Genomic DNA, 16,316 nt, shown 5'->3' with positions numbered 1-16,316 from the left:
TGTGACTAGTGTGACCAGTGTGACCAAAACAAATTTTAAACGGTGTGACCAGTGTGACTAGTGTGACCAGTGTGACCAAAACAAATTTTAAACGATGTGACCAGTATGACTAGTGTGACCAGTGTGACCTGTGTGACCAATGTGACTAGTGTGACCAGTGTGATCAAAATTAAATTTTAAACGGTGTAACCAATGTGACGTACCTTTGTTTTTGTTGTCAATCCGTTCCATTATCGCTCCGAACATTTATTTGAAATTAAATATGCACCTCTTGCATATTCTTCGACAGATTTGCTATGCATCTATCTCATTTTCATAAAAAAAAATACACGATTCACTCTAAAAATCATAAAACTCAAACCCAAAACACAAAGTTTATGCATCGAATCAATCTCTTGTATTAATGAACTTACCTTCAGTTTTTGTCATTTGTTCTGTCTTAGACCGACTCAAGAAGAAGATATGAGGTCGTCGGTGAAGATATGCTCAACGAAATAACCATTTTTCGTTTGTTTTTCTATGTATAAAAATGAAATGAGAAGAGAGAAAATGAAAGAGTTGAGAGAAATATAAGAGTAGAGAGAGAAAGTTAAGAAAGAAATGAAGAGTTATCAAAGAATGAAAATGAGAGAGATGAATTCAAAATGAAGAGAGGAATACCACGTTACTTTTTGTGAGAGGGTTAATTATGTCTTTTGTTCCTTTTATTTTTTTTTCTAAAATTTTAGGGTTTTGGAGGGTAGTCCGTGAAGTCTATGTAGCAAAGTAAGGGTATTTGTGCTATATTGCCTATTCAACCCTCTCGTCTCATGCATCAACTTGGTGCATTATTTATTTGACAAAATCATCGTTTTGAATGTTCGTTGACTATTCAAAACTTGCCGCCTCATCTCCTCGTCTATATATACACACACTTACCTTCTCTTCTGCTCTCACAAAACCCAAAAACACAAACATAATGCAAACCCACAAAGTCTTTTTTCTTGCTTTGTTCATTACTCTGGTCGGTTCTCCGACAGGTTTCGCCGTCAAGTTCAACTTCAAGAGTTTCGATGGCTCGGACTTGGTCTTTCTCGGAGACGCCGAGCTCGGAGCCGCATCAGATGGCAGGAGCCGGTCCGGGTCTCTCTCCATGACACGTGATGACCCTTTCTCCCACGGTCGTGGACTGTACATCAATCCAATCCCTTTCAAGCCTTCAAACTCTTCTCCCTCTTCGACAACTTATCCATTCGAAACATCTTTCACATTCTCCATCAAACCCCAAAAGACAAATCCCATCCCTGGTCATGGCCTCGCCTTCGTCATCGTCCCCGAGGCAACCCACGACGTTGCGGGACCCGCTGGATTCCTCGGCTTCCTCAACCGCACCAACAATGGCAACCCTAACAACCACGCTTTCGCCGTAGAGTTCGACGTCGTTCAGGACAAAAGCCTAGGAGACATCAACGACAACCACGTCGGAATCGACGTGAACTCTGTCGTTTCGGTGGTTTCTGAGAAAGCCGGTTACTGGGTTCGGGCAAGAAGAGAGTGGTCGTTCCAGGAGGTGAAGCTGAGCAGTGGGGACAAGTACAAGGCCTGGATCGAGTACAGGAAGCAGAGGCTTACCGTCACGATCGCGCCTGAAGACGTTAAGAAACCCAAGAGGCCTTTGATCGATACGAACATCGATCTATCCAACGTGTTTCTCGAGAAAATGTATGCTGGCTTTAGCGGTGCGATGGGCCGTGGCATCGAGCGTCACGAGATATGGAGCTGGGGCTTCAAGAACGCCGCCAAGAACTGATGCTGAGACATTGGTTCGGTCTGTTTTCGTATTGTTGCTAGAACTGTGGTCTTGGGAGTCAATAAAAAGTCAAGCTTGTGGCTTTGGCTTATATCTTAGTTGTATTATCATATTTCTACAAAAATGTTGTATTTAATAAGCGGGTTTGAATGTAAAATAAAAGGGGTTGATTCACATATAGTATTTTCTTCGAGACATTTTTAGCCGGTTTGGTTCGGACATGAAATTGTTGTTATTTTATTTTGTGTTTTATAAACGGGGTAAAAAAAATGGTCATAATTCAATTGACCAAACTTTTGAGAAAAATAAATTCACTCACAAATTCAATAAATTACCGTACAAAAACTATCATAGAATTGTATTTCAAATCAACAAATAATTAATTTGTTTCAATCTAACAAACAATTTATAAAAGACAATCAAAGAAATCAAAACAAAATCTTAAAAATTTATTATTTCCATCAATTTATCGAAGTCAACTTATATATTCCTGCACTTTGTAGAAGATAAACATTTTTATCTCCTTCAAAAGCATATAATTTAACAAAAGAATGTGTTAACATACAATTTCCGTAACCGTCGCCGTTTAAAACCTAATCATGATTAGGTGGAATCGAAGTATTTAAATTGCTAATGCGACAACTAATCAAGTGTAGTCTTTTAATTAAATAAGACATGATAACACGAACGTTTCGTCACGTTCATAATACTTTAATTAACTCTTAATCCTGAAATTAAAATAACCTTAAAAAAAGGAATCTTACGCGGAACAAAAGGAACAGTGAACTGCAAATATAAGAAGAATTTGTCACCATTTATGATCTTCCAAATTCAGAGGCGAATTGGGATGTCGAATTCGTAAAAAGGGTAATCTTGTTTCCCGAATTCGTGGAATCTCGCGGAATTTTTTCCTACCTCTTGCGCGTCTTTTCGGAATTTGATTTCTGGGTTTTGTCCCATCTCTGGTCGGCAATGCGCTGTTCTGAGTTCCGTTTTGATTGAATCGCGATGTGAGCGAGGGTCTTTTCGCGGTGAAAAATGCAGATGTTTGGCGCTGTTTGATCTTGTTTAACATCGGATTTGAATCACATTGCAATTTGAGATCATCGTCTCGACTTGAAATCTGTCGAACTTTGTCGGCGATTCCGCGGATGGATGGATTCGTCAAAAAGGGTGTTCTAGTTATGATGAACTTTTCTCTGTAGAGTATTGTTTCATTCCCTTATCCGGCCGTGGCTCTCCCGTGCAAATGTATGTGGATGTAGTACTTTGGTAGCCTGCGAGAGGGAATTTCAAAGGATTCTGTGAGGGGAGATATGATAATTCGATCAAGAGGGTTTGAGATACAATGACTGGACAGTCATTGGGACTTCGTAATGGGAGTTATGGCACATTGCAGTTGCCCAACGGCGGGATACCATTGTTACAGACGACAAAGCTTTCAACTTTTTCGCGTAGAGCATCTTCAAAGATGCTCACTTCAAGCTCTAAGGAGAAGGAGAGGTCTCTCTCCTCCTTATGTTGCTGGTGCCTTGGCCGAAGGCGAGTTGCTATGTTGCTGCTTCTCATCCTCGCCCTCGTTGTCTTTGTACTTGGTTCTTTCACTGTCAACAAAGGTAAAGTCAAGAGTTTTCTTATGTGAATCTTTGGTGCGTGGAGTTTGATGTGCTAATCTTGAATAGTTTTTACTAGACTTGAAAGAAAAGGATGAAGAAGAGTTTTAGCGCTAGAGAACTACAGGGGAATGACATAAATGAAAGATGCTAAGGTGTTTTATATTTGGATCTCAAGATTCTATTCAATGTATATCCTGTGGATAGTTTCTATCATCTGAAGAACGGATAATCGAACATATTTTAAGGTAGTATCTGTGTTGTGCCCTTTTGACTGTATCTTATCTGATGACACGACAGAGAGCAGCAGTCCAAATATCTATCAGCATATCGGAACAATGGGTTTTAGAAGTAATCAGGCATTTGGAAATCAAGGTTCTTTTTGGGGGAATGACGTTGAAGGAACTGATGTAGAGATGGTCCATCCTCCTCCGTTGCACCATCCATGCAAGAGCTTTTCATTTCCTCCTCCTCCTCCGCCTGGACTGAGAAGGCCTGGGCCACGACGTATGCTCTTCTTCATTGGATAGTTTCCTTTCACAATTACGCTTTCACGAATCCATTGTGAACCCTTGTCCTATTATTGGTTTGCTCCTTCATTAATTTGCCTTGAGTTCTTTTCTCTGAGCAGTTTGTGTTGTAGATTGACTGCTTGATGTGTTTTTTTTAATGATCAGCATGTCCAGTATGCTATCTTCCACCAGATGAGGCCTTTGCACGTATGCCGAAGTATCCATCGGAATCTCCAGTGCTCAAGAATTTGACATACATCCGTGATGAAAGTATTCTAAAACTTGAAGGTCAAGGTCAAGGAAGCTCAGAATTTGGAGGCTTTCCTTCTCTAGAGCAGAGGAACGACTCTTTCAATATAAGAGAGTCCATGGCAGTGCATTGTGGGTAGGCTTCTCTTGTTCACAGTTGGCACCTTTCTAGCTTTAATAGCACGAAGAGATGGAAAATAAATCATTTTGCTTACGTGGTTTCTCTATCAGCTGTCAGGCTTTTACATACATTCATGCATATATATGTGCGTACATACATACATAGATTTTACCTATATATCTTTCTTGAGAAAGTCTTCCTCCTTTTTGTCTCTGCAGATTCGTTAAAGGAAAGAAACCAGGCATCCAAACTCTATTTAACATTGATGAGGATATCCTTGATGAACTGGAGCAGTTCCATGATGTCATTGTTGCGTCAGCTGTATTCGGTACTGCAGAGAAGATAAGATTCCTGTTGAAATTGTTGTCTGTATGCTCTACTTCACCTCACAGTTTCGATCATTTCAGGGAAATATGACATAATTCAGGAACCACGGAACATTAGTGAAGTAGCAAAGAAGAACATCCCTTTCTACATGTTTGTTGATGAAGTAACAGAAGCCTATCTGAGGAATACCACCGCTTATACAAATGATAACAAGAGGGTGGGATTGTGGAGAATCATTGTTGTACACAGTGTACCTTACGACGATGCAAGGCGGAATGGAAAGGTCGAGAATTTCCATCAAACATTCTTGATTACCAAAAGTTATGGAAGTTTTTGCTGTAACAGTCGGGAGTATTCAAGATTTCGGCTATCCCCTATGTTTCTGATCACCAAAAGTTATGGATAACAAGTAGAAAGTGGCAAGAAATCATCGATGAAACATCAGCGAATTTTTTGCAGGTCCCAAAGCTTCTCTTGCATAGGCTATTCCCAAATGTCCGGTACTCTATATGGATTGATGCGAAACTCCAGCTTGTTGTAGACCCATATCAAATCCTTGAAAGGTAACTAATCTTCTAATTATTTTTTTAGCAAACATGGTTTGCATATGAAACTTTGTTCAATGGCGGCTGAGTCAAATATGCTTCATCCACACTAAGATGTATGTGAATACAGCAGATTTTGTATATGTCATCTGATAGAATCCATAGAAGCATTGCTGGTCATGAATTCCTATGTTTGTCTCTTTCTTTTCAGGTTCTTGTGGCGTGTGAATTCCAGTTTTGCAATATCGCGACACTACAGACGTTTCGACGCATATGAAGAGGGCGAGGCAAATAAAGCTGCAAGAAAATACGACAACGAAACCATTGACTACCAAATGGAGTTCTATAAGAAGGAGGGTTTAACCCCTTATTCCGAGGCTAAGCTCCCGATAACCAGTGGTAAGGCACATATATGAAAGATGTGGGTACCGCCTAAAAATTGAAAATTCTTGAAATATTTATTGGTAAAATGGCACAGACGTTCCTGAGGGCTGTACCATCATAAGAGAACACATACCCATCACAAATCTTTTCACTTGTGTTTGGTTCAACGAAGTTGCTCGGTTTACTTCAAGGGATCAGCTAAGCTTTGCCATCGTAAGGGATAAGATAAGGGCAAGAGTTCATTGGAGCATCAACATGTTCTTGGATTGCGAGCGACGTAACTTTGTGAAGCAGGTATCCTTTTTATGTATATATACACACATATATATCTGATACATTTTGTGTTGGGGTCTCACTCTTTTGGCTGGAAACATAGTTTTTTTTTTGGGTTAGAATAGATCTATCATTGTGGGTACCCGGGATGCGGATATTCTGGGCACGACGAGGCGAGGAACCCGGACCATGGGTTTGGGTTTTTCCTTCGCACGACTGGTTACCCGCGGGTATATGGGGATGTGCAAAATGACGTTTATACTCGTGGCATTGCAGGATGCTTACAATAATATCTATGTCTATTTTCGTATAAAACCGATATTATACCTGTATAGTCAACTTGGATCAACACAAATTTACATGTTTTCACGGGTTAAGGTATCTGCAGTACTCGAATCTCGTGAAACCGAGACCGAGATACTTCGGTCATAAAACCCATGGAGGCGAGCCCGAGGCCGGGTAATCCAGAAACTCGGGTCCCGAACCATATAGAACGTTAGTGGGGGGCATAGACGAGCAGAGGCTAACAGAGGGAAATGGAATAGGTATACCACAGGGACATCCTGATGAAACTGACACCTCCGGTGGCAAGATTTCCCGAGCCACCGGCTCTGCCACTTGGAAGATCACCGGGAAGGGATATCGGCGGCAAGAGGCGTGGAAGAGATAGAAGGTCCTGGTCAAGGCGTCACCGCAAGATCTCTGCCGGAAACCGAGACAGCGTCTCGTAATAGAAGATTTCCCATTACATTCATTAATATCTCTGCAGTTTTTTTTTTTTATTTTCCCCTTCTTTGTAAATACAATGTTCTTGTTAACGGCTTTTTAGTTTTAAATCTATTTATAATTTCTATATAAATTGCATTAATTAATTAAATAAAACTCTAGATATTTCTGATGACATCGTTTTACTATTTCAAATTTCCCTATCATACTTCTAACTTCCAATTATTTGTGATTTCATTAATTGTTGGTTGTGAAGGTTTGATGTTTTTTTTTTCATATGCTAAAAGGTACATATATGTATATATATACACACACATAAAAGAGATATATTTTGATTTTTGTATTTTGAAAATTTTATTGGTCGTCTAAAAGCACATTAATACGAAGGCTGATTAAATAATGAGAATTCTATAGTCCATATGACAATATTATTTCTCTTTTTATTTATTTTTTGTCGGCAGCGTGACTTTTAACGTATAGTTAAAATATTTGTCTTTAAATAAAGGAGAATACATTATATACAGCAAAGATTATAAGATGTGATCGAATAAAAAGTAAATAAATCATGGGCCACGAGATAAACGAGGACCCCATGCTTTGTTACGGGCCCCACATGATCGAATCTCGCATCCCTTGACCATTCCGTATAATTTTAAATCAAATATACGGTATTCCAATCAAATTCAAATTAATCAAAAAATAAATATAAGTAAAATCCAAACGGAAACATAATATAAAAATTTAACGATATATTTCTTGAAAATAAAATACGGACAAAACGATCAAATCAAAATGTAAATATGTATTAATACTTTTATTCGTCAAAAAGCCAAATATATACGATCTATTTTTAAAAAACTCAATATCTAAAAGTAGGAAAGGCAAAGTCATTTTATATCAAACGGTCAGTCAAAATTTCTATCTAATTTTTCAACAACTATTATCCATCCACACCTAAATTTAGTGTTCAAGTATTGAATTGGGTATTATGTATTTTAAATAAAATAAAATAAATAGAAAAATAAAAAGTTCAATAAAATACTTTGTAAAACTATTTCTGTTATAATCGAGGTATCCTTTAATAGAATACAAAACTAACACCAATATATAAAAAAGAGTAGGTATGATTTTAATAAAATTAAAGAATTATTTATAAATATCTGAATCGAAATATAACAGTAACCCATAACTTGTAGAGATCAAAGTAAAGATTAGCGTATTTAAGGAAAATAATTCTGCATAAAAAGGTTCGTCGGTCATATAAAATGCTTTACTTGGTAAAAATTCACTCTCGTTTATTTTTATAACTCCACTTGTTGCTCATGTCATGGGGTTTTGAAATGCAATGGGAAAACCTTATCAATTCAAATCTCTCACCATTAAAGAAAATTAGTTTATTATATTATTATAAATAAATAAATAAATAAATCACCCAAGACCCCACCTATCATGTCCAAATCCCTAAATCAGATCATTCACCATCATCTTCGCCCTCTTCCCCAATCTCTAAACCATACCTCTTTCCTCCATTGAATTCCCAGACAGAAACGAAAACCCCACAATGTCCATTGACCCAATAAGCCCGTGATTATTTTTTTTTTAATAAAAACCTCCACTTTTTCTTCCTTTGAAGATCAATTCTTCAGGTTCATCTGGGTCTGGCTTCTTAACGAAGACCAGTTTTTTTTTCCACTCTTGTTTCCAAATTCCAGATCTTGTCGATATTTCTTAAATGGGTTTGTGATATCTTTGCAAGTTTTTGATCCTTTTGTCAATCTTTGAGATAAAGTTCCTTCTTTTGGTTCGTTGGGGTCTAGCTGAATGACTGCAGTAGCAATGAATTCACACCTGTTTCGCGTAATCTGCATACTCCATTCGATTATCGCCCTTACTAGTGGAACCCTGATGATGTTCTACACAGAGAAAGCTTCTATCTTTGGCCATGGAAGTGACATTGCGAGCAAGCTGAAAGGATCAACGCCACACGATGATCTCCTCATCCAGATTTCCCAGTCCTTCTCCGGGTTGCTTCTGTTCGCCATAGGGTTAGTTCTGTTCTTGGTGTCGTTCGTCACGGACAGAGATTTCCATGGCTTCTTTGCCAAAGGTTGTGCGGTTCTCTATGTGCTGATGGCTATTTGGAGAGTCTCGTTCGAAAGGAAGCTCGAAGATCTTGCGTATGAATGGCCCAAACAAGCCCTTGGAGACATAGCTCTTGCTGTGTCTTGGGTTTTCTTTCTTGTCTGTACTTGGAGGGAGAAGTATGATTGATGTATCAACCTTGTGGTCTAAAGGAAAGAGATCGATTCAAAAATGAGATCTGGCACTCACATCAATGGATCAGATCGTGTGATGATCTAGCCACGTTTCGAGTTCATAGATCCAGAGAATCAAAGATCAGAAAAAAAAACAGTGTTTGGAATCTGTAAATCTTCCCACCAAGTGATGGTGAATGAATTGTGGGAATCTCAGAAACTGAAGTGATGGATCATCATATGAGTTTGGTGGGTTTTCCCATACTAGTTTAACTAAAGATCACGTGTTGGAATCTTTGAGCAATGTTTGGAACAGAACTGAAAGCGGATAAAGCATGATGCCACTTTCTTTCATTTGCCCTGTCCCTTCATTCATAAACTGATTCATGATTCGGCCAGTAATTACTTGATTTCTGGGTGTTAGTTCTTATTTCTATTGAATCCGTAGTCGTAACGAAGCTTGTAGATTCTCTCTGCAATACCATCCCAAGATATTTTTATGAAGATCTCGTGATTCAACAAGCCTATGAAGATTGAAGATAGATGCAAAGCTTTTTTTTTTTTTTTGGGAGCTGTCTTATCTTGTTCGCATTAAGACAAAACTGTTACGTGAAAAGTTACTATTATTTCGGTCTTGTCAGTTTCTCATGTTGCATTGTCATTATCTTTGACTTCTGGTCTAATTCATAGTTTTTTTTTTATAATCGGGTGATTCGAAGTCCAAACGTCCAGACTAATTCCGACCCACACGTATGATCCTGCAACATACACGTGGGATGTGAAACATCCGAAATTTACAGGAAGGGTTCTCAAACGTTGGGGGATTCCCCATAGTTTCCTTATGGACTACATGTAATATTAATGTCCACACGGTATTCAAAATTTAGATACCCAATAATTCAGAATCAAATTCCGAAACTGAATACCTCTAAAATCCGGGATACCGAATCTACAGCTAGATGTGGAGGGATCTTGTGAATCTTCCCGCTCCCGGCCCTTCTTCTTTCATAGAAGGTTGGGGCCTTGTTTGGCCCAAATAGCCCAAAACTCGGCCCACTAACGTATTCGCTGCCATTCCAAGGTTTCTGGCGAGTGGGAACTTTTCTTTGCTCATTCCCACTTTGGTCTCTTTGTTCCTCGATTCTCTTTCTGCGAAAATCGCTCAAAGTTCAATCCTTTTTTATTCCTTCAATTTTTCTGTCATTTTTTTTGCAGGAGATAATCAGTGTTTGCATGAATGAGAAGAGAGAAAACAGGAGACATACTATATAATATGTTGTATTCAACCACAAGGGGCCATAGCCGTTACATTACAAGACACCATGGATGCTGACGACACACACACGGACGGAGACAGAGACACTGACAGACGCAGACGCGAGACATGAGCTCACACACAAGGAACTCGCATCTAAGGTGAAACTGGAAAAAGAAACAAAGTAAGAGGGAAGTTTATTGGTTATGTATTAAGGCATATGGCCCTCTGGCTCAGAGGTACGACCTTTAGTGGCTGCCACAAGTGCAGTTGGTGCAGCTGCAGCTCGAGCCGCACTTGCACTTCCCGTTCTCGTTGCTGTTCTCGTCCATGGCCATGGTCTCAGTGTAGCTGCAGCAACAGAAATATTAAGAATCATCATCATCATTATGATGATGATCATCGTCATCATCTACATGAATCTAGAATCAAATTTACCTCTGCTCGACGACCACGTCGACCACAAAGCTGTTTCCCTTCCTGCAGTCACAGAAACAGAAGCAAAGGTTAATAGTTGGCCTTGAACCTGACTTGTTAGGAAAGCAAGAAGATATCTTTTGAAAGGTTTCAGTATTTTTTGGGTGATCAGGTGCAATGGGCTGAGATCCAAACTAATCCGGAGCAAGTTATGTGCTTAGAATATATGTTCTCCTCACAACTTGAGGTTCAAATTCGGGGCGGAACAGACGGCGCTTTCACCGGTTGAACTATACAAGTTGGTAGGTTTCAACTTTTAAATTGGTCGAAAGTTTAGATTTTTACGTAACACCCAAAACTTTATCATCCAAAGAAAGTCATCAGAGAATCAAGTTACAGAGGTTTCTGCTAACAAATTTGTAAACTTTAGTTTAACAAAAAAGAAATTTGTAAACTTTACTTTGAGGGCAATCATAGTTCTGCATTAGAACCAAAAGGGCGATGAGGACGAAGAAAAAAAAGGCACTTACACGCACTGGGTCTTGTCGGCACAGTCGCAGTTTCCGCACTTGTCCGACATTGTTGGTGACTCTGTAGGAAGTAAGAGGCTTTTTGCTCGTGTCGTGTCTTTGCTCGTGATTTCAGTGGTGGTTGTTGCTGTGGTGAAGCCATCTATTTATAGATGGAGAAGTGAATCTTTTCTCCCAACTTGAGTGCCATAACAATTGGCAGAAGGAGGAGCACACGCTTCTTCTTGTGCCGAATCCGAATCTTACAGGAGTGAGATGGCTTCTTTGTCCTCCTCTCATGTCCTTTTCATTTATGATTTGGACTGTTTTTCATTAATTATTCAAATATATTCTTACTCACTAAACGAAACACACTCATCGGAAACCTTCTCATCGTTTTGACTACAATTTTTTTTTGAACTTTTAAAACAAGAATAATTACATTTCCTCAGATTATTATTAAAAAATATTTCAGAAATTATTTTACAAATCTACCATATATATATATATATATAGTATTTATCTTGTAATTTAAATGATTGATGGAATGCAATTTTGACTTTCTAAAAATAAACTTCTTATGAGATTCGTATAAGATGTCATTGAGTTTTCTTTGTTAGATTTCCCGTAATATTTTGTACTTTTTCTCGGACAAATGCACTTCAAATTTCAATGTCTTCTATCTATATATTGTGTGTATAGATTACGTGTGCACACGACTCGTCTCTACGAGAACAAATGCTCTTGCTTTTGCTTTTGCTAATGGGGAATAATATTTTTTCCCTCAAAAATATTCCTATCTTATCTTTTATTCTGTTTTGATTAATGGTATGAACAAAATAAAATTTTGTGGCTACAAAATTTGATACGCAAAATAAATCAAAACTTCCCTCTAGTATTTTCTAGGATTACAGTTTATTTTCATAAAAATCATATCCTAAAACAAAAATAAAGAAATATCCAATAATATTTTATTCAAATCTATAATATTAAGAGCAAATTCTTTAATGGTAAAGTGTGTGTACACACACACACACACATATATATATATATATATATATATACTTAAACACAAATCTTTGAAATTATAATTTAAATCCATAAATATTGAAAAAATAAAATAAGAATGGAACCACTTTACTCCGAATTTTTTTCTTTTACTCCGATTTAGACAACTAGTGACTCCTTTTTTTTTTTGCATCTAACATTGATTCATTTATCTTTTACCCAAAAAAAAAAAACATTGATTCATTTATCTGTTTTATGGGTTGAAGAAAGAATTCTTTTCAAGAGCATTGAATATGGGCTTCGTCCATTGATACATGGGCTTGTAATATCTGGGCTTAGGCCGTTGGTATATGAGCTTAGATTTATTGTGTTGTGTTTCAAAATTTGTTACAATTGGATTGATAATTTATATATTGGGTCAGCCCTATAGGCCCAATATTTCATACTAATATTAATATAATACCTTTATTCAAAATAAATAATTGTTAATTCAAATAGATCTCTTATATGACTATTTTGACCATATCATATCCTCGATTTGGTATGATCGCGCTGTTATTCAGGGGAAAGAAAAGTTGTCAGCCGTTGGATTTTATAGAAGCTGTTCCTCTCATCCAACGGCTATAGATTTATTGGAGTTGGTCGGAATTCCCTTTGGAAGCTTGGAATACCTCCTCTACAGCAGCAGACCATCAAATCTCCGTGAGGCCTACCTAAGATCATGCCACGTCATCACAAAAACTAGATTATGAACCATTGGATTTAGTTAGGATTCAACTACGTAGACTTCCCATGACTTTCCTTGTTGACTTTCAATAATATTAACGAAGAAATAAAATAATTAAGAATTTAATTAGGACTTTTTAAGGAGAAGCGAAATCTCGTTTCACTGTTTTGGTGTGTAATACGGCGCGAAGGTGGAAACCTCGAAGATTTCCTTTTTTTTTTTGTTAAGGAACCCCGAGATTTCTTGATCGATTTCTTTCCTTTGTTTCCGTCGGAGCCCAAGAAAAATTCTTGCTTCCCAAACAGAAAATTCCACCGGTGGGGGTCGTCGATGGAGCCCGACGTGGTTGAGATCGCCCCTCCTTCGGCATCGAGCTCGAAAACACGCAAGCAGAAACAGGTTTTCTCTTTTAAGAAATTTCTTAGAAATATTTGAGTTTGAAAATTTGTTTGACCCCTCAAATCCACTGATTTATGTGACACATTCGGGAATTTTTTAACTGGATTTTGTCGATCGTGTTCCGGTATGAGTTGGCTTTTCTGCGGTGATCGTGCGTGGTCATCTGTTTTTTTTTTTTGGAATTTAGGGTTTTGTTGAATTTTAGGGTTTTAGCGGTTTTCTTTCATTCGTTTGGCCTTGGTTTTTTTTTGTTTGCTTTCGTGCATTATGCTTGAACGGTCTTTTGTGTGCGCCTCGTGGTGATCATGATAATGGGTTTTGCTGTTACTGATTGATCATCTCTGTCCCGTTCCATCGCAATAGGAAATTGCCCAAGTTGGTGTTGAATTTTTGTTTGCTTCACCGCTTATCAATGTTATTCCGGAAGATAGAAGACGATCTATGATCTTCTCTGTTTCGGTTTCATAAACCTTTTGTGACATAGAACTGATCGGAGTGTAATATTAGCCTTTTGGGGTGGTTTTTGGGTCTTTGTTCTCAATGTTCAAAGTTTTTATTTTCCTGTGATCAGTTCCGTGAGAGCTGGGTCAATCTGGATATCATTCTCTGGTAGTAGAAATAAAACGTGGAGATGGTTTTTTCTAGGCTTTTTTCAGTATAATTGTCAGCGAAAATCGCTATGTTGTAGGCTGTTAATCCGGAAGCGAGTGATGTGGAACGATATGAAATCCAAAACAGTGGCGGTTCTGCTCTTAATGATAATGCAGACAAGAAGAACAAAGGGAAGGCTGTGGATGTCAGCTCCAATTCTTACGATAAGCAAGCTACTGTGTGTATTCCGCCCTTCTGTCCCTTCATTGTTTAGAAAAGTATGTTACTGAATGGTCTAAAATTTTCAGGATACTGCTATTGATGTTTCCGGCCCAGTAAATAAGATTGAATCTCATCCTGGCACGCCCCTCGGGTCGCATAATATACTGGACCCAGACTCTTTGATCTACGAAGACGACTATGAGTATTACGATCAGTCCCCGGATGAAGCAACGGATGCCGATGAGTATTCGATGTTTCAAGACCTTTTAGATTCTAAGGATATCCCTACCGATGTAGAGTTGTCAATACCTTGGTTTCAGAATTCAACTAATAAAGAAGCTGCGAAATCAGGCGGAAGCAGTTCATCGCATGCAAACAATGGGAAGAAATCAGGTGTTACCGCAGTGAATGCGAACGGAAGTCCATCGCTATCTCCCTGGCCACAGATGCTGACTTCTACTTCTCAACCATGGAGTGTTGTTTCACACCATTCTGATGGAAGCAAATCGGTAGATTCAGCTTTGCCTCAGAACTCGCAGGTTATGTATCCTTATGCATATCTTCCCCCGAAAGATTATAAAATCTCCAAACCATGGAATCCATTTTCCGGTATTAGTATCTTTGGTGGCTTTGTCAACCCTTTTCCCATGCCACCTCAGACTCCTGATATGGTGATGGGTGGGCCTCCTTTTGGTACGGTGCTTCCAGTACCACCAACTCCCCCTAATTACCATGCTTCTGCTAGTTCACGCCCGAGAGTGGAAGAGGTTATTTCAGCTAAGGATTCTTCCCGGGTTCAGAAAAACATGGAAGATTTTCTGGGGAAGTTTTTGTTTTTCAAAAGATTTGACACCGTCGAAGATTTTTCAGATCACCATTATGCTTCCAGGGGAAGTTCTTCAAAACAGGTGGCGACCAATTGACATAATTTATAATCTCTGTAACATTTCTTTGTTCTTGTTTCATTTTCAAGAACTGAATAACTTCTCTTTACTTTCCCTCTTATCAGCACGCGAAGAGCTGGGTGAAGAGGATCCAAGAAGAGTGGAAGATCCTGGAGAACGATTTACCGGGTGAGTGCACTCCCTCTAGACATCAATTTTGCTTGAGATGAAGGAATTCCATCCCCATCCCCCTTTTGTTTATTAGGTTCTTTCTACTGCAACAGATATGATATTCGTCAGAGCGTATGAGTCTCGGATGGATCTATTGAGGGCTGTAATAATCGGCGCTGAAGGAACTCCCTACCACGACGGTCTTTTCTTTTTCGATATTCACTTCCCAGAAACCTATCCTAATATGCCACCGGTATGTCATCACATTGCGTTCTCACAAAAGTGTTTTTGTCTTCAAACCTGTTCTGTTTTTTCTAAAATGGGAATTCGATGGTGGTGACAGAAAGTGCATTACCATGCCGGTGGGCTCAGAATCAACCCGAATCTATATAACTGTGGGAAAGTATGCCTGAGCCTTCTTGGCACATGGAGTGGTAACCATAGGGAGAAATGGATCCCAAACGTTTCTACGATGCTACAGGTTCTAGTCTCGATCCAAGCTCTCATCTTGAACCAAAACCCTTATTTCAACGAGCCTGGGTTCGAGAGCGGAATCGGTACTCCAGAAGGGGAATCCATTTCTAGAGCTTACAATGAGAACACTTTTATACTGTCTTTGAAGACGATGGTTTACAACATGAGAAGACCACCCAAGGTAATATATATTCTTCGTAATCTGCTAGGATGGGCACAAGTTGGGTATCCGAGATTTTCGGGTTTTCCACACGTTATATAACCCGACCTCATCTCATGTGGTGTTTGGGTTCTCTGAATTCGGGTTTTTTTTCTCTGCCCGGCCCCAAAATGGCTTTCATCTACAATTCCTAGAAAGCTTTAGAGTAACCAATACCAAGGTGGAATTGTTTTTTACAGAACTGCCTTGGTTTGAATACAATGCCACAATGCTTAACCCATGATTCTAAACCATGTGGGTGCAGCACTTTGAAGACTTCGCGTACGGACATTTCTTCAGTTGTTGCCATGACATAATGAAGGCGTGCAAAGCCTACAAGGATGGGGCGGTAGTGGGATCGCTGGTCAATGGATGCGTTCAGGCCGTGGAAGATGATAGAGTGAGAGGCTCCGAAAGGTTCAGGGCCGATGTCGAGAGTTTCATGAAAATGCTTGTTGATGAATTCGTCCTTCTCGGTGTCAAAGGCATGGACGAAGCCACCGCCGGGAACAGTGATAGTAACAACAATGATGACGCAGAGACCGAGAAGAATAACAAAGTGAAACCCAAAAGAGACAGAGAATCCAGATGATATCATTAGAATTCTTTCTCTTTGGGAGATTACATCTATACCTTTTTTTTTTTTTGGGGGGGGGGGGGGGGGGG

At 39.0% G+C, this 16,316-nt stretch overlaps 4 protein-coding genes across 6 annotated transcripts; all 4 read left to right on the top strand.

The window, feature by feature from the left end:
- The first annotated feature begins 950 nt into the window (after nucleotides 1-950).
- On the top strand, nucleotides 951-1,890 carry LOC104815555 (lectin-like protein At1g53080). Its single transcript, XM_010543985.2, has one exon. It carries the CDS (start codon nucleotides 959-961, stop codon nucleotides 1,787-1,789), a length of 831 nt encoding a protein of 276 aa, XP_010542287.1. The 5' UTR covers nucleotides 951-958; the 3' UTR covers nucleotides 1,790-1,890.
- A 703-nt stretch (nucleotides 1,891-2,593) lies between these two features.
- On the top strand, nucleotides 2,594-6,653 carry LOC104815554. Of its 2 annotated transcripts, none has more exons than XM_010543983.2 (9): nucleotides 2,594-3,405; nucleotides 3,703-3,909; nucleotides 4,080-4,299; nucleotides 4,503-4,612; nucleotides 4,692-4,894; nucleotides 5,071-5,174; nucleotides 5,368-5,555; nucleotides 5,635-5,834; nucleotides 6,359-6,653. In XM_010543983.2, the coding sequence occupies exons 1-9, from the start codon at nucleotides 3,138-3,140 to the stop codon at nucleotides 6,542-6,544; spliced, it is 1,686 nt and encodes a 561-aa protein (XP_010542285.1). In that variant the 5' UTR covers nucleotides 2,594-3,137; the 3' UTR covers nucleotides 6,545-6,653. The 2 variants fall into 2 exon arrangements, with proteins under 2 accessions (XP_010542285.1, XP_010542286.1); XM_010543984.2 differs by having other exon boundaries at nucleotides 6,192-6,450.
- Nucleotides 6,654-8,010: 1,357 nt separating this feature from the next.
- LOC104815552 lies at nucleotides 8,011-10,177 on the top strand. The gene has a single exon (XM_010543982.2). It carries the CDS (start codon nucleotides 8,361-8,363, stop codon nucleotides 8,808-8,810), a length of 450 nt encoding a protein of 149 aa, XP_010542284.1. The 5' UTR covers nucleotides 8,011-8,360; the 3' UTR covers nucleotides 8,811-10,177.
- Nucleotides 10,178-12,885: 2,708 nt separating this feature from the next.
- On the top strand, nucleotides 12,886-16,302 carry LOC104815551 (putative ubiquitin-conjugating enzyme E2 38). 2 transcript variants are annotated; one of them, XM_010543981.2, is made up of 8 exons: nucleotides 12,886-13,109; nucleotides 13,798-13,938; nucleotides 14,009-14,461; nucleotides 14,582-14,830; nucleotides 14,932-14,995; nucleotides 15,091-15,230; nucleotides 15,321-15,632; nucleotides 15,916-16,302. In XM_010543981.2, the coding sequence occupies exons 1-8, from the start codon at nucleotides 13,041-13,043 to the stop codon at nucleotides 16,240-16,242; spliced, it is 1,755 nt and encodes a 584-aa protein (XP_010542283.1). In that variant the 5' UTR covers nucleotides 12,886-13,040; the 3' UTR covers nucleotides 16,243-16,302. The 2 variants fall into 2 exon arrangements, with proteins under 2 accessions (XP_010542283.1, XP_010542282.1); XM_010543980.2 differs by having other exon boundaries at nucleotides 14,009-14,830.
- The last annotated feature ends 14 nt before the right edge of the window (nucleotides 16,303-16,316 follow it).

The sequence above is a fragment of the Tarenaya hassleriana genome, unplaced genomic scaffold, assembly GCF_000463585.1.
Source record: "Tarenaya hassleriana unplaced genomic scaffold, ASM46358v1 Cleome24, whole genome shotgun sequence".
NCBI classification, from domain to species: Eukaryota; Viridiplantae; Streptophyta; class Magnoliopsida; order Brassicales; family Cleomaceae; genus Tarenaya; species Tarenaya hassleriana.
The sequence above is the reverse complement of the archived record's forward strand: the minus strand, read 5'-3'. Positions and strand labels throughout refer to the sequence as shown.

Coding starts and splice junctions, on each gene's coding strand:
- LOC104815552 (XM_010543982.2), top strand. CDS start 8,361: ATGACTGCAGTAGCAATGAATTCACACCTGTTTCGCGTAATCTGCATA.
- LOC104815551 (XM_010543980.2), top strand. CDS start 13,041: ATGGAGCCCGACGTGGTTGAGATCGCCCCTCCTTCGGCATCGAGCTCG. Junction 14,831..14,931: donor GGGGAAGTTCTTCAAAACAG/GTGGCGACCAAT, acceptor CCCTCTTATCAG/CACGCGAAGAGCTGGGTGAA. Junction 15,231..15,320: donor CCTATCCTAATATGCCACCG/GTATGTCATCAC, acceptor TGGTGGTGACAG/AAAGTGCATTACCATGCCGG.
- LOC104815554 (XM_010543983.2), top strand. CDS start 3,138: ATGACTGGACAGTCATTGGGACTTCGTAATGGGAGTTATGGCACATTG. Junction 3,910..4,079: donor GAGAAGGCCTGGGCCACGAC/GTATGCTCTTCT, acceptor TTTAATGATCAG/CATGTCCAGTATGCTATCTT. Junction 4,895..5,070: donor ATGCAAGGCGGAATGGAAAG/GTCGAGAATTTC, acceptor AATTTTTTGCAG/GTCCCAAAGCTTCTCTTGCA.
- LOC104815555 (XM_010543985.2), top strand. CDS start 959: ATGCAAACCCACAAAGTCTTTTTTCTTGCTTTGTTCATTACTCTGGTC.